This window comes from Camelus ferus, chromosome 18, assembly GCF_009834535.1.
Source record: "Camelus ferus isolate YT-003-E chromosome 18, BCGSAC_Cfer_1.0, whole genome shotgun sequence".
NCBI classification, from domain to species: Eukaryota; Metazoa; Chordata; class Mammalia; order Artiodactyla; family Camelidae; genus Camelus; species Camelus ferus.
In genome coordinates this window covers 32413986-32436193 of record NC_045713.1, presented here as the reverse complement: position 1 = coordinate 32436193, position 22208 = coordinate 32413986, and the positions used below count along the sequence as shown (strand labels likewise).

Sequence of the window (22208 nt, the reverse complement as noted above, 5' to 3'; positions counted from 1 at the left end):
TAGTGCAATTTCTCATGAGAAGTGATCTCTATGAGTGAATGGATAAAGAAAATATGGTATGTATATGATGGAATATTATTCAGCCATTAAACAGGAGGAAGTCTTGCCATTTGTAACATCATGGATATACCTTGAAAGCATTATGCTAAATGAATTAAGTCAGACAAAGACCAATACCATATTATCTCACTTAACAGGTGGACTCTTTAAAAAAAAAAGAACTCATAGGTAACAGATTGATGACTGGGGAGTGGCTTGGGTGAAATGGGTGAAAGGAATCAAAAGGCACAAACTTCCAGTCATAAAATAAAATCATTGGGATGTAATGATTCACAGCATGGTAACAATAGTTAATCATACTGTATCATATAATTGAAAGTTGATAAGACAGTATTAAAAGTTCCCATTACAAGAAAAACACATAACTACGTATAGTGATGGATGTTAACTAGATTGTAGTGATCATGTCTCAGCATACACAAGTATCAAGTTATTATGTTGTATACCTAAAACTAATGCTATATGTCAATTATATCTCAATTTTATAAAGAATTAATAAAAAATAAGCATAAAATATATAAACCCACAGATTCAAGAAACTTAGTAAATTCTAAATATGTTAAAACCAAATAAATCCATGCCAAGATATAATCAAGCTTTGAAAACTAAAGATGAGAACATCTTGAAAGCAGCTTTAGAAAAGTGACACCTCATCCATAAGGACAAAACAATTCCCTAGTTTACAGAAGATTTTTTTAAAATCAGAAACCAAGAAGACCAGAGGAAGTGGCACATTATTTTTAAGTGCTGAAATAAAAAAACCTGTCAACTCAAAATTCTATATACATAGGAAATATCTTCTAAGAATGAAGGGGAAATCAAGACATTTTCAGATGAAGGAAATCTACAGCAGTTTGTCACCTGTAGAAGTCCTAAAAGAATAGGCTGTATAGATTCTATAAACATAAATTAAATGATTGAAGAAGAAAGAACACTGGGAAGAGTAAGAATATGGGTGAATACTGTATACTTTCTCCTCCTGAGTTTTCTTGAGTTTGGTGGTTAAAAGAAAAATGATAACATTGTCTGAAAATATTCTTAATGTATGTAGTGGGAATATTTAAGACAGTAATAAATGGGGGGGTTAAAGAGGTACAAATCATGGAAAAGTTTTTTCACTTCACTCAAACAGGTAAAAGGAAGACACCATGACTGTGGTAAGTTATGTATGCACAATGTAATGCTTCGGGTCATCACTATAAAAGGTACATACGGTAATACACTTGAAGGAAGGTAGGAAGGAAGGAAAAGAAGAAAGAAAGAAGGAAAGAAAGAAAGAAAGGAAGGAAGGAAGAAAGGAAAGAAAGAAGGAAAGAAAGAAGGAAAGAAAGGAAAGAAAGAAAAAGAATATAATGCAGTTAAATTTTAAAACTGAATGAAAAATATTGCTGGTTATGTAAATATTTTCAGTTTGTAAAAATTCACTAGTCTTACACTTAGGCAGATTTCTATATATGTATATAATGTTTTAATACAAAGTTTTTTAAAAGCAAAAAAAAAAAAAAAAGAAATTTGCTCATCTTCACCTCCTCCATGAGCGTACTGTTCTCCGTATCATGAATTCAGAATCTTGTAACTATTAAATTTTTCTAATAAATGATTGGAAAAGTACCAGCTCTTGGGTAATTACAACTTAGTTTAAATGTTAGTGTTCCCTTACAGGTAAAAGTGTTTTATGTGTAATCATCATCAGATGATTCTTCTGCTCCTGCTCCAGTTTCAGAAACACTATATGAAATACTTCCAGAGAAAAAAATATTTGGGGGCCAGGAGAGCCTCTGCTACCACCCAGTACTCTGATTAGTATTACGAGGCCAAATTCACCCAATGGTTCTGACCATCTGATATATGTTTGGTAATGGATGCCTAGAACTATAGCAAGACAAAACTCATAGAATGAAAGCTTTTTGCCTCTCTTAATAGATTTTGAAGATATTTTCATGACATACAAATTTATTAAATATACCTTAAAATATATTAATTTTTTTGCTTATTTGATAACCATTCCATTTGGTTCTGTTTGTTGATTTCTTAGAGTTTGCTCACTGGGTTTATTTTTTTAAGTAAGCCTGTGTCTTTTGTGTTGTTTTTGTCATCAGCAGCTGAGCGTAGTGTATATAGTTTGGAAGAAGATGGAATTGGAAGATTTGTAATTGCAATGGCGGTCACAGGATTTCTTTTCCTCTTCTTGATTTTCCTTTTGGAAACCACCTCATGGAGAGTAAGAACATTTGTGCTTCGCTATATTTTCTTTCGTACCTACAAGAAATTTAATAAGGTGAGTAGCTGGGTAGGAGACTTAGAGATGTCTCTAAGACTAAAAGCATACCTCTATACATGCCTAACTTCATTACTGAGATACAGGAATATAAATCAATTCATGTTATTTGGGATCCATGTAAATCAGAGATCTCATCATAATTTGAATTTTGTGGTTTCTAAACATTATGGCCTCTACCAGTCAGGACATGGTATTTTTAAATACTTTGATAACAATAGAAAGCTTTCCCTTGAGTATCTTCTGTATCAGAGAACCATGTCTTCCCAAAATTGCTCATTCACTCTGATTTTGCCTCTGGATAGTTCTAATAAACTCTTGTTTAATATTGATTCTCCTGGCCTGAAGAATGCATACTTAATAGTAACTCTCTACAGCAGTTGTTCTCAAATTTTGGCATTTGTCATAATCTCCTGGATGGTTTCTTAAAATACAAATTTCTTGTCTCTGTTCTACTGTTAATGAAAAGTTTGTATAGAAAAATTAGTTGTATGTCTATATACAAGCCAGCAGCAAAAAGTGAAATATAAAATAATGTAATTTGAATAGCATAAAACATTTAAATGATGTTATTTAAGTAGCATAAAAACAAAAACTACCTAGGAATAACCCTAACAGAAGTTATTGTATAAGACCTTTACATGGAAAATTATTTTTCAAAACTATTGAGAAATTAAAGAAAACATATAAATGAAGGAATATACAATGTTCTTGCTTCAGAAAACCCAATCATGGGAAGATGACAATATTTCCCAAATTGATCTAAAGATTCAGTGCAATCCCAATCAAAATTCTAGTGGATATTTGTGTGTGTGTGTGTGTGTGTGTGTGTGTGTGTGTATGTAGAATGATCAGCTAATCTTAAAGGTTACACAGAAATGCAAAGTGATTCTAAAATTTACATGAAAATGCACAGTGTCAAGAATCTCCAGGGAAATCTTAAGAACCAACATGGTGGACTTATGCTACCATACATAAGTGTTTTTTTAACTATAGTAATAAAGGCAGACCAATAGAAGACAGGGTAGTAGAAATCACCCAATTGGAACAACAAAAAGAAATTTAAAGATGCTTAAGGGACCCTTGAGAAAGCATTAAGATATGCATATGCATTATAGGGGTCCCAAAAGGATAATTTGGGGCAGAAACCTTATTTGAAGAAATAATGGCTGAAACTTTCCTCACCTGGAGAAGGAAACAGACATCCAAATCTAGAAATCACAGAGTCCCAAACAAGATGAACCCAAAGAGACACATACCAAAACACATTTTAATTAAAATAACAAATTAAAGATAAAGAGAGAATCTTAAAAGCAGCAAGAAAAAAAATAACTAGTTACATACAAGGGAACCACCATAAGACTAGTCACCTTGATTTTTCAGCAGAATCTTCAAGGCCACAACGGACTGGCATAATATATTCAGAGTACTGAAAGGGAAAAAACAACAAAGAATACTCTACATTACTCTACTCTACTCTACTCTACTCTACTCTACTCTACTCTACTCTACTGGCAAGGATTCATTCTGAATTTAAGGAGAGAGAGAATTTCCCACACAAGCAAAAGCTAAAGAATTTCATTACCACTAAACTGGCCTTACAAGAAACATTAAAAGGACGTCTTTAAACAGAAAAGGCTGTGACTAGACACAATAAAATTAGAAAAGAAAAAAATCTCCCTGGTAAAGGCAAACATACAGTAAAGGTAGTGGGATCAACTAGCTATAACATTAGTATGAATGTTAAAAGACAGAAGTAGTAAATTAATCTGTATCTAAAATAATTAAGCAAAACAAAATAAAAAGATGCAAAATGTGATATCAAAAATATAAAAGGTGAGGGGGTGAGTGAAAAATGTAGTACTTTTAAAATGCATTTGTCCTTAAGTGATCATCAGCTTAAAACAGACTGCTATACACATTGGTTGTTGTATATGAACGTCATGGTAAGCACAAACTGAAAATCTGTAATAGATACACAAAAATTAAGAGAAAGAAATATAAATGTAACATTAAAGAAAATCACCAGATTACAAGGAAAGAAAACAAGAGAACAAGAAAAATCAAGAGAACTACAAAAACCCAGAAAACAATAAACAAAGTGGCAATAAGTACATACCTATCCATAATCACTTTAAATGTAAATAGAATAAATGTTCCAATCAAAAGACATAAAGTGGATGACTGGATTTTTTTAAAGACCCATCTATATGTTGCCTACAAGAGAAACATTTTACAAAAGGAATAGCCTATAACTCATGCAGCAGCATGGAATAATCTCACAAATATAAATTGGCCCAAAGAAGCCAGACACAAAATAATATATGAAGTAGAATTTCATTTATGTAATGTTTAAAACAGGCAAAACTAAGAAATGATAATATATATGGAATTATAAGTCAGAATTCTAGTTACTGTTGGGGATAATTTTCTGCTTTCTTTATCAGGGCTAGTTATACCAAAAATAATTAAGATATGGATTTATGATTTATGTCCTTGTCTGTATAGATGTGATGCTTAAATAGTTTACATTAAAATGATATTAAAGGTAAACTTCAGTAAGATTGTAGTTAATAGAATTGAACCAGTGTTAATCTGTCTGTTTTGATCAATGTATCATAACTATGTCATTAGGAGAAGGCTAAAATGTATACTGAAACTGTCCTGTCTTTATGACTCTTCTGTTAATCAAAATTATTTCAAAATAAAAAGTTTAAAGTTTAAAAAAATGATATACAAGTTATATTCTTTCATGCTCTTTCCACTATGTGGGATGCCCTACCCCTCTTTTTTCTTCCTCATTGTAAGTCTCCTGATGAGCTTTTATTTTATTTAAATTTACCTTAGACATTTCTTATGTAAATCTGTCCTTAGACTCCATTCTTCTTCTCAGAAATGCGTTAATCTTTCCCTACTCTCAACTCTTTTGATATCTTATGAAATATATATTATTATTAAAAATGACTTTGGTTATGATTGATAGTTTTGTAGTTGTAGTCTTTGTTAAGTTGCCCATTTTGATAAGAAAATGCTACTTGTTCATAGCTAGGAGTATAGTTTTTAAACTTTGGAAGTAGGGAATAAATGTATACATGAGAACTGAGGTGATATGCAGTAAGTCATTTGGGACTGACTCAAACCTCCTCTTTTGACAACTTTGAGATTATCTCCCAGTTTAGCACTCCCTGAAGCCAACCAGCTGTCTAAAGGGCATCCATCTGTATGAGTCTTCTTTTCAAAATATAGGATAAAGTGTCCATGGAATTATCTGGAGAATCTGAAGATGAAGATGTACAAAATGAGAGAAGTAAAATCCTGAATCACCCTCAGGAGTCACTGAATTCTACAGTGCTTATTAAGGAACTCACAAAGGTAACACTACTCAATGACCACCTTATGATGGTTTCACTTCTATTTAAGAGTGGGTCATGGGTGTCAAGGGCTCACTGTGGTTCTTTGGGATCTCTGCGTATTCTCCCAATAGAATAGAAGAGTTCTTGTGAAATTGTCTGAGGTAGTCCATAGTAGTCTGAAGTGTTTTTTATGTGACCTATGACTATTCTTTACTATATTGTGTTTTCTGTATTTTTAAAGATATATTTTGGAATGCCAGCCATTTTTGCTGTGAGAAATATCTCTGTTGCAATCCAAAACGAGGAGTGCTTTGGGTTGCTTGGATTAAACGGAGCTGGAAAAACTACTACCTTTGAAATTTTGACTGGAGAGGAGGTTGCCACCTCTGGGGATGTGTTCATTGAGCACTTTAGCATCACCAAAAATATCCTAAAGGTAAGACACTATAACTTTCTGAGATGTGAGAAGCATGGTGATTTGTGGTTGAAAGTAAGAGGCAAGTGGTGGGAGATGATAAATATGAATCATGGTAGGCATTGATATGAAACTGTTGACTCAGCCAGTGGATTCTAGAGAGAGAGAGAGAAATTTTTGAGGAGAGATGGTGAGGCAGTTAGAGAAGCCTTACCATGAGAACTTAAGACAAGAGTGTCTTTAGTTTTCTTTGAAGCATTGGAGAACAACATGGTAGCATAGGAGGATCCTGACTTTCCCTCCTTCCATGGATGCACAAAAATAAACAGTTACACAGGGATCAGTTCCCTCTGAGATAAATCTCAAAATTATTTGGGAGACTCTCACACATCACACAACTGAGAAAATATGCACATCAAAATGCATAGGATAAGCTGAGAAATAACTGCATCATAAAGCCCCCCCCACCCCATCCCCACACAAAACTATGCCTTACAAGCAGGATAGAACCCCCAACTCCCAGCTTCTTCCTGAGGATTAAAGAGTTCAGACCACATACCTAGCTCCTCAACTTTTAGGCCTACCACCTGAGAGACTGGTTCCCAAATCATCTAGCTCTGAGGGCTGACAAGATGTGGCATTTATGAATTCCCCAAGAATGCAGAGAACAAAAGGGCAGTTTTAGCAAGTGCACAAGCACTCCCAGTGATTATTGCCCATGGTTCAGTACAAAGCAAGAAGACAAATACACCCAGCTCTCAGTTTTGCTGGAAAGGTCTATAGACTGCATATTTAGTGCCCCAGCATTCCTAGCTGCTTCCCAAATATTGGACTTCAAATTAGCCTGCATCTGGGAGATGATGGGGAAGGCAACTGGTAGTCCTCTGGGATTTTTAAGGCCCTCACAGGACTTGTTACACCTTAATCTCCTAAGGCCACTAACACAGACAATGATTTGGACAAGCACAAAGGTTTAAGAGGATCTGAGAATCCTTGGCCAGGTTGATTGGTGATATTATCTTCCACATGAGTCCAGTCTGCCTAGACTAGGAGAGTTGGTTGTTTGGTCTAATGCACAGAAACCAATATAGGGAGTCAGGGAAAATAAAGAGTCAGTGAAATATGTTCCAAACAAAAAAGCAAGATAAATCTCTAGAAAAGGACCTTAATAAATAGAGATAAGTGATTCAGCTGACTGGGAATTCAAAACAACAATCGTAACTATGCTAAGCAAGTTTATGAGAGCAGTGCATGAACAAAGCGAGAATTTTAACAAGGAGAGAAAATACTTATAAGTACCAAACAGAAATCATAGATTTGAAGAACCTAATAACTGAATTGAAAAATTCAACAGAAGGGTTCAACAGTGAACTAGATCAAGCAGAATACAGGATAAGCAAACTCAAAAGACAGGTCAGTGGAAATCATCTGATGAGAACAGCAAAAAGAAAAAAGAATAAAGAAGAGTGACAATAGCATAAGGAAGTTACAGACGCTGTTAAGTGGATAAATATGTGCATTGTATAAGTCTGAAGAGAAGGAGAGAGAAAGAAAGGATAAGAAAGCTTATTCAAGAAGTAATGGATGAAAAAAACACAAAAATGGGGAAGGACATAGATAGCAGATCTAGGAGGACCAAAAAAACTAATGAACAAGATGAATCCAAAGAAACCCACACTGAGATACATTATCATCAAGTTATAAAAAATTAAAGACAGAGTGAATTTTAAAAGCAGCAAGAGAAAAGTGACATGTTATGTACAAGATAACCCCCATAAACTATCAGTGGCTTTTTCAGCAGAGACTTTGTAGGCCAGAATTAGTGGGATGATATATTCAAAGTGCTGAAAGACAAAAACTTTCAGCAAACCTTTACTTCAAGAATGAAGAGGAGATAAAGATTTTCTCAGACAAACAGAACTGAGGTAGTTTATCATCACTAGATCTATTTTACAAGAAATGCTAAAGGGAGTTCTTCAAGTTAAATAAAAGGGCACTAAACAGCAACACAAAAGCTTAATAAAGTATAAAACTCATTACAAAAACAGAATTGTTGCATCAGTGGTGGCCAAATTGCTTTTAATTCTACTATAAAAGTTAAGAGACAGGAGTATTTAAACTACTATAATTAAGTTATGTTAATAGATAATATAAAAATGTAAATTGTGACATCAATAGCATATAAACTGGAGGAAAAGAGGTAAAAGCAGAGAATTTTGCTAATGAACTTAAGTTGCTACTAGTTTTAAAAAGCCTCTTGGTGACCACAAAGAAAATATGTATGGACGTTTCACAAAAGAAAAGGAGAAAGGAATCAAACCTATTAATACAAAAAATAAAAAGTAAGGAAACACAAAGAAGACAAAGAGAGAAAAAGAGGGACAAAAGAGCTATAAGATAAACAAAACAATGAACAAAATGGCAATAGTTAGTCCTTCCCTATCAATAAATCTGAATGGACTAAAGTGCCCCCACTCCCAGGAGGGAGAAAAAAAAACCACAGAGGCTGATGGATGAATAACCAAGATCCAACTATATGCTATTTACAAGAATCTCAATTTAGATTTGGGAATACTCACTGGCTGAAAGTAAAGAGATGGAAAAAGATATTCCATGCAAATTGTAATAAAAAGAATGCAGGAGTGGCTGTCTTATATTAGATTTTTATATTTGTTTGTATATTTTAGATATTAACCCCTTGTCAGCTGCATCATTTGCAAATATTTCCTCCTATTCCATGGGCTGTATTTTCATGTTATCAAAGGTTTCCTTGCTTTTAAGTTTAATTAGGTTCCATTTGTTTATTTTTGCTTTCATTTATTGCTATAATTTGTGTCTGAGTGTTCTGCCTATGTTCTCCTCTAAGAGTTTTATGGTTTCAAATCTTACATTTAGCTCTTTAATCCATTTTAAGTTTATTTTTGTATACACTGTTAGAGAATGTTCTAATTTCATTCTTTTACATGGTTCTGTCCAGTTTTCCCAGCACAATTTACTGAAGAGACTATCTTTTCTCCTTTGTTGTAGATTAATTGATCATAAGTGGGTGGGTTTATTTCTGAGCTCTCTATTCTGTTCCATTGTTCTATATGTCTCTTTTTGTGCCAATACCACACTATTTTGATTATTGTAGCTCTGCACTATATTCTGAAGCCTGGGTTATATCTCCAGTTTTGTCCTTTAATCTCAAGAGTACTTTGGCAATTCCGGGTCTTCTGTGGTTTCATATGAGTTTCAAAATTATTTGCTCTAGTTCAGTGAAAAATATCATGAGTATTTTGATAGGGGGATTACATTAAATCTATAGATAGCTTTGGGTAGTTTGGACATTTTAACAATATTAATTATTCAAATCCAAGAGCATGGAATATCTTTCCACTCCTTTGTATCATTTTCAATTTCCTTCACCAGTGTTTCATAGTTTTCAGCCTACAGGGCTTCCATCTCCTTAGATAAGTTTATTCCTAGGTATTTTCTTCTTTTTGATGGGATTTTAAATGGGATTTTTTACTTTCTCTTTCTGATAGTTCATTATTAGTGTATAGAAATGCAACAGATTTCTGTATATTAATTTTATATTCTGCAACTTTGCTGAATTCATTTATTACTTCTAATAGTTTTGGGTTTGAGATTTTAGGATTTTGTACATGGTATTATGTTATCTGCAAACAGTGAGAGTTTTACTCCTTCCTTTCAAATTTGGATGCCATCTATTTCTTTTTTTTTTCTTGTCAGATTGCTGTGGTTAGGACATCCTGTACTTAAATAGAGGTACCAAGAGTGGACATCCTTGTCTTGTTCCTGAATTTGGAGGAAAGGCTTTTGGCTTTTCAGAATTGAATATCATGTTGGCTGTGGTTTTATCATAAATGGCCTTTATAATTCTGAGATGTTTCCTCTATACCCACTTTAATGAGAGCTTTTATCATGAGTTGACGTTGAACTTTGTCATATGTTCTTTCTGCATCTTAAGATGATCGTGATTTTTTTATCCTTCCATTTGTAAATGTGGTTTATCACATTGATTGATTTGTGAATTCTGAACCATCCTCATGACCCTGGAATAAATCCAACATTACCAGGGTGTATGATCCTTTTTCTGTATTGTTGGGTTCAGTTTGCTAATACTTTGTTGAGGATTTTTGCATCTATATTCATCAAAGATACTTGGCCTGCAATTTTCTGGTTTGGTAACAGGGTAATGTTGGCCTCTCAGAATGAGTCTGAGAGTATCCTTCCTCTTCAATTTTTTGTAATAGTTTGAGGAGCATAGGTATTAGTTTTTCTTTCTGTAAATTTTTTTTATTGAAGTGTAAGTTGATTTACAATGTTAGTTTCAGGTATACAGCAAAGTAATATACATTTTTTCTTTTCAGATTCTTTTCTATCGTATGTTATTACAAGAAATTGAATATAGTTCCCTGTGCTATACAGTAGGTCCTTGTTATATATTTTATATATAGTAATGTGTATCTGTTAATCCCCAGCCCTTAATTTATTCCTCCCTTAATTCTTTATGTGTTTGGTAGAATTCCCCAGTGAAGCCATCCAGTCTTGGGCTTTAGTCTGCAGGGAACTTTTTTTCTTTTTTCTTTTTTTTCCTTACAAATTCAATTTCACTACTAGTGATGGCCGGTTTTATGTTTCTAGAAAAGTGCCCATTTCTTCTTGATGGTCTGCCCACTGGAGATGGGTCTTCCTAGGATGAAGGTGCTTTTGCTCCTTTGCCACTCTCTCCCTGAGGGACTGGTCCTGCCCTGATTTCCTTTTTCTTTTCTTTTTTTTTTTTTTTTTTTTCCTTCCTTACCTGGTTTGTGAGAATTTACCTTGTAGTTCCAATAGTAAGAAAAGTTCAGTAAGTGATTTGTGCAAATTGTTCCATACTCTGTAGGTGTGGTTTTTGTTGTATTCACGGGAGAGGGTGATCACTGCATCCTTCTACTCCACCATCTTGGCAATCTCCCCATGAGTTAACATCTTAATCATTTATTTACACTCATTTATTACCCTGTTGTTTAAAGTGGCCTTTTCACTACATCCCGAAAGTTTCAAAGTATTTTGAAAGATAAAATGAGTTCTTTTAACCCATGAATTAATATAGTCAGAAATTAATTTTGAAATTTGCCAAATATAGAGGTTTCTAAATATTTATTGTTTTATTGTTGATTTTTAGTTTAATTACATTTTGGTCCAGATATTTTGTCTGAATAGTATATAATTTTTATAATATGTTTATGACCAATACATAATTGAAATAAGAGCTAGGATCCCAATTCTGCTCACCTGCAACTCCGATGATTCTCACAAAGCCACACTGCATATAATAGAGCATGGAGTATCCCACTTACAGTGCATCCATTTTCCACCACTACCAAAATGTAGGATGTCACTGAGGTATCACTGTCCAGCTTCTCCTTCTGTAAGTCTTTGATTATGAACTGGAATCTCTTGGGACTAAACTAATGGAGCGTTATTAGCGAAAATAAGATACCAAATTTCAAAAATATTCATCCAGTTATTAACTCTAGACTTCACACTACTGATTTAGGTCTCTTTTACTTTTTAGGGCTATCAGAGCTTTCTTTAGGCTTATGAGTAGCAGTTAAGCCAATGGTAGAGTAACCTCTTTAGATCTCACTCCCCTTCTTCAGAGGAATATAGTTCTGTAAACAGGTGCATTGCTTTTATTTTAAAATTATTTTCTACTTATTTCATATGTTGATTATGACCTTTCTAGGGCAATAACATCATGTTATAATAATCTATCTTGGACGCATACTTTTGCACACTTTTAATTTAAATACATGACAAGAGCCTCCAGGTGCGATGAATCTGTAATAACTAGGAAAGAAATTATTTGCAAAGACTGTTGGTTCTAACCTCCTTGGAGGCATGGGCTGGAAGACTTCAGGCCTTCTATGTTATCCACACTTCTTATATGCTCGGTGAGATATAGATGACTTGTGTCCATTGATATTCTTTTACTTTAGGTAAGATCAAAAATTGGCTACTGTCCACAGTTTGATGCCTTGCTGGAATACATGACTGCTCGGGAAATATTGGTCATGTACGCCAGGTTGTGGGGGATTCCTGAGACCCACATTAAACCTTATATAAATAACTTACTTGCAATCACTGAATCTGGAACCCCATGCGGACAAGTTTATCTACACTTACAGGTGAGACATTATACTGGTGCTCTCGTTGCAGCTAATATTAAGGAGTCTTCTTCTGTTTCTGATCTTTGGAATTAGTGCCCACAGTCTAACCAGAGGTCCACTGACAAACACAGGCAATGACTGGAAAATAACCTAATGCCCTGCCAGTATTTAGATGCAAGCAATAAAGCAGACCTAACTGGTATCACATTTTTCCCTTGCGGAGATGAGACTCACAGTCCTGGTTCTATTGCAGTTGTAGCCATTGAATTACAAAAGAGAGCATCTTTCTCCCTACTTCTCTGTAGTTCTTTGTGTCTCAAGTAAGGGTGATGTGAATTTCTTTGTATTAGCCTGGTCATTATGTAGTTTATATATCTGAGAATCCCAAGGACACTCAAGACTGAAGATATAAATCTCACTAATGATGTGGCTAAAATTGTAAACAAGTCACCTTTCTTCATTCAAAATGAACATGACTTGATTTATACCTCTGGATTTGAGTCTGATGCCTAGGTTGAGTCACGTATAATCCATATTTTTAATCTCCCTTCTACTTCCTGTTTCCAAAATTGCCAGCATTTTGGAAACAGGCAAACTCTTTCCTGTAAATAATGGATATGTATTAAATAGATGTTTTATGCATTAAATAGATGTTTTATGCATTAAACTACTGTCACATATAGCCATTTCTGTTTCTGCTTTCTCTCTCCTCCTTTGACTATGAAGTGGAGGAAACAAACGTAGACTGAGTACCGCTATTGCCCTAATGGGAAAGCCCTCAGTCATCTTCCTTGATGAGCCATCAACTGGTATGGACCCAGTAGCCCGGCGCCTGCTTTGGAACACAGTGACACAGACGCGTAAAAGTGGCAAAGTCATTATCATAACATCTCACAGGTGTGGCTCACTAGGAGACTTGGTTAAGAATTAGAAGTGGCTATGGAAAGGCATTATTTGGTGCTGGCAATATTGGAGAGTAAAATTGCCTGAGTATGTGAGTTCCTCCTTTATCCTACTGAATGGAATGGCCAAGAATCCTCATTGAGAGGAGAGAGCAGGAAGTTGAGGAGCTGTTCCACTTGAGAATTTAGTCCTCTACTACTTTTTTTAAAATTAAAGTATAATTGATTAATTTACAATATTGTATTAGTTTCAAGTATACAACTTAGTGATTGAGTAGTTTTATAAATACTCCATTTATTATTATAAAATATTAGCTATATTCCAAGTGCTGTACAATATATCATGTAGCTTATTTATTTTACTACTTTGAGTTTGAAAATATCTCCATTTGCCATGATGTTGGTGATGGGCAGATGCAACTTCCCTTTCAAAGACAGTTACAAAATTTTACTGGATATCTGAACTACAGAATATGTTCCAATAGAGACTTTTTAAGCTTGACATCATTCTGATACTTCGTTCTGCTAGTATGGAGGAATGTGACGCGCTTTGTACCAGGCTGGCCATCATGGTGCAGGGAAAGCTCATGTGCCTGGGCAGCCCTCAGCATCTCAAGAACAAGTTTGGCAACATTTATATCCTAAAAGTCAAGATCAAGATTGATACAGATGAAGATAAATTAGAGGACTTTAAAACTTTTATTGCAACCGTTTTCCCAGGTAAATTTGATTGTTTGGGTGAACTTTGTTAAGTCGTATCTGTTACTCTCACCTCTGTATGCTGTGTATCTCCAGTAACTGTTTCTTGTGAGCTACTGATACTCATTGCTTTTCCATACTGAATTACTTTTGGAATGCTTGTTCTTTTAAATTTTTTATGTTTAGTTGTGCTAAGAAGTTTACACAAGGAACGAGAAATATTTACCAGTCTCTTGTAAGGCAGTTGTAGACTAGAGCTATCCATATGGTATATATCTAAAGTCATATATTTGAGCAAAATTCTCAAATATTAGCACATATAATCTGTATTAGTCTGCTAGGGCTGCTGTAATAAAACAGCACAGACTGGGTGGCCTAAATGATGGAAATTAATTTTCTCAGTTCTGAGGTTAGAAGGTTTCAGAAGGTCTGGTTTCTCCTGGGGCCTCTCCCCTTGGCTTGCAGATGGCCCCCTTCTCACTGGGTCCTCAGACAGCCTTTTATCTGTGTGTGTACATCCCTGGTGTCTCTTGCTTTTCTTATGAAAACAACAGTCATAGTGGACTAACGTCCCACCCTTATGACCTCATTTATCATTAATTACTTCCCTAAAGGGCCCGTGTCCAAACACAATCAACTGGGGTTAAGACTTCAGCATATGAATTTGGGGGCAGGGGGGACAGAATTCAGTCCATAACAACACTCATGAAAAGTTGTAAGGTTTTTTTTCCTCACACTAAAAATGTAACTCCTGGTCTTTTGCTCTCCCAGCCATGATATGCAACTGAAATTCAAACAAGAACCACTAAGCTTTTCTCTCCTTTCAGGAGCAGAATGCTGCTTCATGCTGTATTCAGTGAGCCTTTCTCTGCCTGTATGGTACAGTGCCACAGACAGCAACTGTGTCTTTCAGTCCCTTATCTGTCTTTCCTAAACATAAAGCAGGGACGTGGAAAGGCTTCTAATAATTCTGGTTTTTCATCTTAGTTTCCACTCTGCTATGCTGAGCAAAATAATCACGGAAGTTACCATTGTGTGTCAGGGTGAGGAGTTGGAAATTAATCTTCTAGGCAATGGAAAACAGCCATATTGATTACACAGTAAGAATGGAGAGCAGAAAGTAAAAAGAAATGGATGGTAGAGCGCTAGAGCAGATGTGGGGAACAGATGTGTGGGAAGTAGAATTACCTCAGTGTTGTTAATAGTCTGTTAAAACCCTATGCGTCCATTCATCAAACCACTTATGCACCCACCCATTCAGCAAGTATTTTTGAGATTAAGTCCTTAAATCACTATGAAGAAAAGCTGTCATCATAGGACCTCATTTTACTGTGTGCTGTCCTAGCAACTGCTCTACTTGAAGGAGGGACGGACACTAAACACCAAGCAGAGATCTGTCCTCAAGGACTGTGGACACAAGAGCTTTAATGGAAACGTGGGTTCAAGGCACATTTTCAACTGAAAGTGGTTTTTGCCCAGACCTTCCTCACATTATTTTTGAGGAAATAGCTATTTAAATATGACAGAATCAAAAAGGAACTGATATGTAATTATACATAAAGATTGACTTTCAAAAGAAGAAATAAATATTACAAGCAAAGGGCAGCTGGAATATTCACTTCTAATAGTTACAGAAGTGAGAAATATTAAGGGTAAAGGAGTCTATACAATCTGCAGGAGATTTAAGTTATGCATTCTTTTTATAAAAATCACAAATAAAATGATTCAATTTCTTCAGTTTAGAAGATTATCTCTCTGAAAGGCACTTCTGGTAAAATAACACTAGGTAAAATCAAAACAAAAATATTTAAACGCAACAATTTAAAATAATTGTTTCACACTCAGCTGTGTTCTCCTAGAGCAGTCTACGCTGGCTTAAGTTTTGATTTAGTTACCCGGGCTAGTAAGGAATTAGAGCCCCCTCAGTCTAATGGCCTCCTAGTTTGATTATATTAACATATATTTTATTTTAAAATGTTTAAATTTTTTGCAAGGACAGTGGTCTATCTCATTTACTATTTTTATTGAAGTATAGTCAGTTTACAATGTTGTGTCAATTTCTGATGTACAGCATAAAGTCTGTCATATATATATATATATATATATGACACATATATTCATTTACGTGTTCTTTTTCATTATAGGTTACTATAAGATATTGAATATAGTTCCCTGTGCTATACAGTATAAATCTATTTTATTTATATATAGCAGTTAGTATCTGCAAATCTCCATCTCCAAGTTCATCCCTTCCCATCCCCCCTGGCAACCACAAGTTTGTTTTCTATGTCTGTGAGTCTGTTTCTGTTTTATAAATAATTTCATTTGTGTCTCTTTTTTTAGATTCCACATATAAATTATATCATATGGTACTTTTCTTCCTCTTTCTGGCTTACTTCACTTAGAATGACAATCTCCAGGTTCATCTATGTTGAATCAAATGGCATTATCTTATTCTTTTTTATGGCTGAGTAGTATTCCATTGTATATATATACACCACAACTTCTTTATCCAGTTATCTGTCAGTGGACATTTAGGTTGTTTCCATGTCTTGACTATTGTAGGCACATGAAAAAATGCTCAATCTTACCACTTATCAGAGAAACGCAAATCAAAACTACAATGAGGTATCACCTCACACCCATCAGAATGGCCATCATTCAAAAGTCCACGAACGATAAGTGCTGGAAAGAGTGTGGAGAAAAGGGAACCCTCCTACACTGTTGCTGGAAATTTAGTTTGGTACTGCCATTATGGAAAACAGTATGGAGATTCCTTTACAAACTAAAAATAGACTTACCCTATGATCCAGCAACCCGACTCCAGGGCACATATCCAGAGGGAAATCTAATTCAAAAACATGTATTTTAAAACTAAAATGTTTTAGAATCTCAGTTAATTTAATTTGAAATAATTTGCAAATATACAGTGATAAGTATAAGCACATCTGTTTGCTCTAAGTTTGGTAGGGTTACCACTTGTTCCCCCTCAACCTAGCAGAGGATTCTTACTCACCTGTGAAAGAACACACAGCCTGAGTTTGGGGATTTTTATGTATGATTTCCTCTTTCACCTGGCATGTGATCATGAGAGTAGCAAGGAGACCTTATCCTGCTCTCCTCCCTGGGAAGCGCACTGTACATGGTCACACAACCAGAGTGAAAATCTTGCCTCTTCATAACCTCAGCCCTGTGTTTAGGAATAACATCCTATGATAATATTAGAATTTTAGAAGGCTCAGGTTTCATCCTTTGGTCATGCGAGCTAATAATGTTTTTGTGCCTGAAAGCCTGTGGTCAATACTTCCTATCAGCTCCATCAAACAAAACCTACTATAGCAGTAATAAATCTGCTGAAAGAATTAACTATGTCGTGTATACTGAAGAGGCGAGCTTTTGGATTATGTCCCCTTTTTTATTAGCCATATCTATTTACCCTTGTGTTACACATATAATTAAGTTGATGTATTGATATTTTGCATTTAAAATGTAATATATAAGATTATACATCTATCCTATCTTTCCTTTCTTAGGTAGTGAATTAAAACATGAGAATCAAGGGATCCTTAACTACTACATTCCCAGCAAGGACAATAGCTGGGGAAAGGTGATTATAGAAACCATGCCCTTCTAATATGATATGTTAAGAAAGCACTAATGATGGAAAGTAGTTGGGATTTAGTGGAATGGGTGCCTGCAGGTACCGGAGGAGTGGAGACCTTGGGTTACTTTTCAATGGTCCATGGAGTTAATTGCTTCAGATTTCTACCTCTAAGTCCACCCCCCCCCCTTTTTTTTTCTATATCCATCAAGAGAATGAGGACAGAGACCTGCTTCCTCTCAGATTCTCAATGATCTATTTTGTCTATTGTCTCATCTCCCCATTTTGTACCTTTTGTCTTCTAACATTAACGTGGCAGCAGTTGGAGAAAGTGGAGAGGTTCACCTGGGTTGGGGGTTGGAGGGGACCACAGTTTGGGTAACTGCACTTTTTGTTGTTGCTGTTAAAGGTGTTTGGCATTTTGGAGGCATCTAAAGAGGAATTCAATTTAGAAGACTATTCTGTCAGTCAGATAACGCTGGAGCAAGTCTTCCTGACCTTTGCTAACCCACAGAACACAGAAGTGCATGGTTGAAAAAAAGGTGCCTTGAGATTGACTTGCAGCTAGTGACCCTATGTCTTCCTTAGACTACTCACTACTACAGCTGGATACAGAGAGGGGCATTCCTCTGAGTGTATATCTTGGTGTAAACATATTTATGTAATAAACAGCCCCCCAAAGGAGACCATATGTCCATTCTTTATAGATTTACACGAGTGGCCTGCGTATCCAGCATGTGCAAATCTAAAGACATTTGGTGAAATTTCTGTTTTCTATCCTAGAAATAGAAAGAGCAGCAGTTATTAAGGTGGGGACACGGGTCTTTTCCTGAATAATTCTGAATGTTTGAAAAGAAACACCCAGAAATGATAGAGCTGTCAGGTGAGACACCCTGAAGAGCAAGGGCTTTATGTTTTTGCAGCTGAGTTAAACGTAAGAGGAGCATATAAAGCCTGGAGCAGAAATCACCTTTCTTATAGATACACACACAGGCACACCAGCTTTATACCAAAAGGAGTCTAATTAAAATCAGTATCAAAGTTTATGGGGATAAGCTGGGTTATTTCCAAAACTCAAACCAGGAGCCTACCTTTGTAAGGGAATCTTTGCACGAGGAACATTCAGAGTCCAAGAAAGGAAACAAAAACATTCTTTAAAAACAGTATTTCCTTTCCTCCTGTGATTAAGAAGGAAAGAAGAAGAAATGAGGTGTAGAGGGAGGCAAACAGAATTCTTCTAATTCGTGTTTGGGCAGATGGAGTTCCCCCATAAGCAGCATGAGAAATGTAATCACTCCGGCAGTATCATGGGCAGATGACTAGGTAAGTAGGATGATCCTCCTCAAATTACAAGATGGAAAGAGTCAGGGAAGCTGTTCTATTTGGGAGTGGTTTTTTTGGGGGGAGGGTGTTTTTATTCCCCTCAATTGGATATTGTAAGTAACAAAGTGATAAGCAAGCTATTCTCTGTTCTATTGCTTTTAGCTGTAATATAACTTTCTGTGGGTTCCATTCCAATGACTGCTATAGATCTCTGGCAAGTGATTTCAGTAATTCCAAAATTTGTTTCCCAGGCTGGCCATCTTTAGAAAGGAAGAAAGAACTCATTTTGTTAAGCTTTTACTTACATCTTGTCTCCCAGGTGACTTGATTAGTAATCCTTTAAGAAGTTCTTTCAGTCTGGTGGTCTCTTTCTCTCTTCCTCCTATCACCTGTCCTACCTTCATTTTCCAACAAGAAACAAACAAAAAATATCACGTGTCAGTTCCCTTAAGAAGCACTTTTCATGCGTTACATCATTTAATCCCACGACAACCCTCTGAGGTAGGTAGCGTTGCTACTGTCCTCATTGTACATGGGGGCTCAGAAGGATTAAGGGATTCAGCCAACAAGCAAGCAGGAATATCAGTGTCCCCATCAAAAGCCAGGAAACCACACAGCAATTTGAACAGGGAAGGTTAAAATAATTATTAAATATAATGGGGGTTAGCTGTACGGAGGTAAAGAGAACTCTAGGAGAATACCCAAGGAAGAAACAAGCTTGGAAGATGGCTCCTCCCCAAGGCTGGACTTCAGATCCTCTTGCAGGAGGTTTAGTTATGGCTCACTTGGTGCTGGGGAAGTTCAGTGTCCTGGGCCAGGGCTCTTGCACAGGCTGTTCCACACGTGCTGAGCAAGCAGGAATCATCCCTCAGCTGGGTACAGGCTGCCTAGACTGGCCAACAGGGAAACTTGGCTGGGTCTGTAAAGCAGAAAACTCTTCTCTGGGGTTAACAGGGTGGTCTTAAGAAGGGTCACCACCGTGAATCACTAGGAATCCATACTTCATGGAGAGGGGAGGGAAAGGGGGTGCCAAGAAATGTCCTCCACATCTGCTGCGGGCAGTAAGGTAAGAGCAAAAAGAATTCAAGAGAAAATACCCTTAACCACGAGTAAACCCCTTGTCCTACAGTGTTCCTCCAGCGCCCTCTCCTGACAAAGGCTGCCCCGTCAAGTCTATTCAAGAGCCTAGCTCTATTTGGCGCTGAGAGGCAGTAAATTAATCCCTGGCACAGCAGACGGGAGAGGAGAGAATTCAGACCCTATGATAAGTTACACTGGAGCTGGGTATTCGGGTGGGGTCAGCCAAGAGGATTACGCATCAGCGAAACTGGGGAGCATGAGAAAGATCTGGAGGTGGAGTTAACTGAAACGCTGGCTGGGCCGGGCTGAGAGCACGCACAAGGCACTAGGGATTTCTTACGCTGAGAGGTTAAAGGGCAGAGGCGGCAGGTGCGGAGGGGTGGGTGGCTGGCTGGGGTAGGGAGAGGGGGGCGCACGCTGAGGAAAGGGCCGCGTGGATCGTGCGCGTTACGCCTCACCATCGGGGGCTTTTGGGTGGCCCACAGGTAGGAGTTTGCAAGACTGTACGTTCCTTGTTTAACCCCCACGGACTCTGGGGGTTTGGAGGCCAACCACTGGCTCTCTCTACACTTTCAGCCACTAGCTACCAGGGCCGGCTGAGGGTGACGTTGACACAGGAGAGAGGGAGCCCGCGAGACGTGGAGGTTTGTGGGGTCGTCCAGTAGGGTCCAGAGGCAGAGAACCTGGGGAGCAAGCCAAAGGGCGTCGAGGTGGGACCTTCAGGGTCTGGGCGGTGCACAAAGGATGCAATGGGGAAGGAGGGCAGGCTCTGAGGTGTCAGGGGCGGAGGGACCAGTGCGCGGAGGGGTAGGAGGAGAGGGCTGGCAGGTACTGGGAAGGTGGGAGGATTGGCAGGTACTGGGAAGGTGGGAGGATTGGGAGGGGGCTCTCGGGCTGAGGGGTGGGAGTGGCACGAGCTAGGGACTGTGGTGCGTGGTTGCTTGCGCAGAGAAGGGGCCTAGGCAGCGTTTGCAGGTCCCTCCCATCCCCGGGGTACCCAACAGGGCCTGGCCTTCGAGTGACCCGCGAGGCCTAAGGTGCAAACCTGTGCTGGGGGCGGTTGGAAAGGGCGTTCGTTGGGAGGAGGCGCAGCCCAGGTTCTAAACGTCCCCATCTGTGGAGGAGGCATTTGTGAGGCCTGAGCGGTGAGTCCCCTGGACTTCCCTCTCTTCCTTTTCCTCTCCAAGCCCCACTGCTTGGGTATAGGTGACCAGGTCTCCCCAGGAGGAAAAAGCACAGCCCCTTCCCCAACAAAAACACAACAGACAAGCACACAAAGTTAAGAGACTTACTTGTACCCCAGAACACACACAGAAGCTCACTAGGACAAATTAAACAAAAATATACTCTTAGGAATTTTCTTGTGTCATGCTAAGCATTTGAAAGTAAGGGCTTTGGAAGCAAATGTTTTGGCACTAAACCTGACTAGTCCAGAATTTATTTGCCGTCCTAGTCAGCTGGGGCTCCTGCAGTAGAGTATCATACACTGGTTGACTTCTAGACAACAGAAATTTAGTTCTCACAGTTCTTGGGCCTGGGAAGTCTAGGGCTGAGGCTCCAGGCAGAGCTGCTTCTGGTGAGAGCCCAGTTCCTGGTTCCTGGCAGGGGAATTCTCTGGCAAGGAAGCTCTCTGGGGCCTGTTTTATAAGGGCACTAATCCCGTTCTCTGGGGTTCCATCCTCATGACCTAATCTGCCAAATTTCTCACCTTCTGATACATCACATTGGGGTTAGGATTTCAGCATATGAGTTTTGCAGGTACACAAACATTCAGTTCATAGCAATGACATAAGGAAAATTACTTGATTTCGCTAAGCCTCCATTTCCTCACCTGTAAGAAAAAGGATGCTACTTGCACCCATCTCAGAGGGTGAGTGCAGTGTTTGAATTGCCAGAACGTAGTAGAAAAGGGGTATGGGAGTTCAGTGCTATAGGTAGCTCCATTTGTCTTCATTTTCCTCTGTCAAAGCAAAAATTGCGCCAAAGTTAGAACAGGCAAGGAAGACTCTGTGCAAGGCTATTGGAACAGGGAAGGGGGAGCAGAACTCAGTCTGAGCTCAACTCACTGAAACAAAGCAGTTGGGAAGGTTCTTCAGGGCTGAGATGAGATAGTGGGAAAGTGCTGGAGGACTTTAGAGGGGTGGGAGGGGTTTTCGTGAGGCTTTGAGTTACTTCCTGAGTTTGCAAATGTTTTGTCTGTGAGTAGGCCACCTGAGCCTGCTGGAGCTGGCTCCCACCCTCCCTGAGCTAGACTGTTCTCCGTATATAAACACACAGTATCTATCTTGATTACAACTCAAAAGGTGACTGCCAGTTCCTTAAGAAAGACATTTTGG

General features: G+C 37.7%; 1 protein-coding gene across 1 annotated transcript in view; it reads left to right on the top strand.

Moving 5' to 3' along the window:
* Positions 1-20322, top strand: part of LOC102509876 (ATP-binding cassette sub-family A member 3-like) — a 94913-nt gene extending 74591 nt beyond the window's left edge. Inside the window, 9 exon segments of the mRNA XM_032460896.1 lie at positions 2160-2338; positions 5585-5710; positions 5933-6127; positions 12097-12231; positions 12233-12285; positions 12994-13164; positions 13699-13889; positions 17402-17475; positions 17879-20322. Coding sequence (XP_032316787.1) covers positions 2160-2338; positions 5585-5710; positions 5933-6127; positions 12097-12231; positions 12233-12285; positions 12994-13164; positions 13699-13889; positions 17402-17475; positions 17879-18004 — 1250 coding nt within the window. The 3' untranslated portion in view covers positions 18005-20322.
* Positions 20323-22208: the final 1886 nt, after the last annotated feature.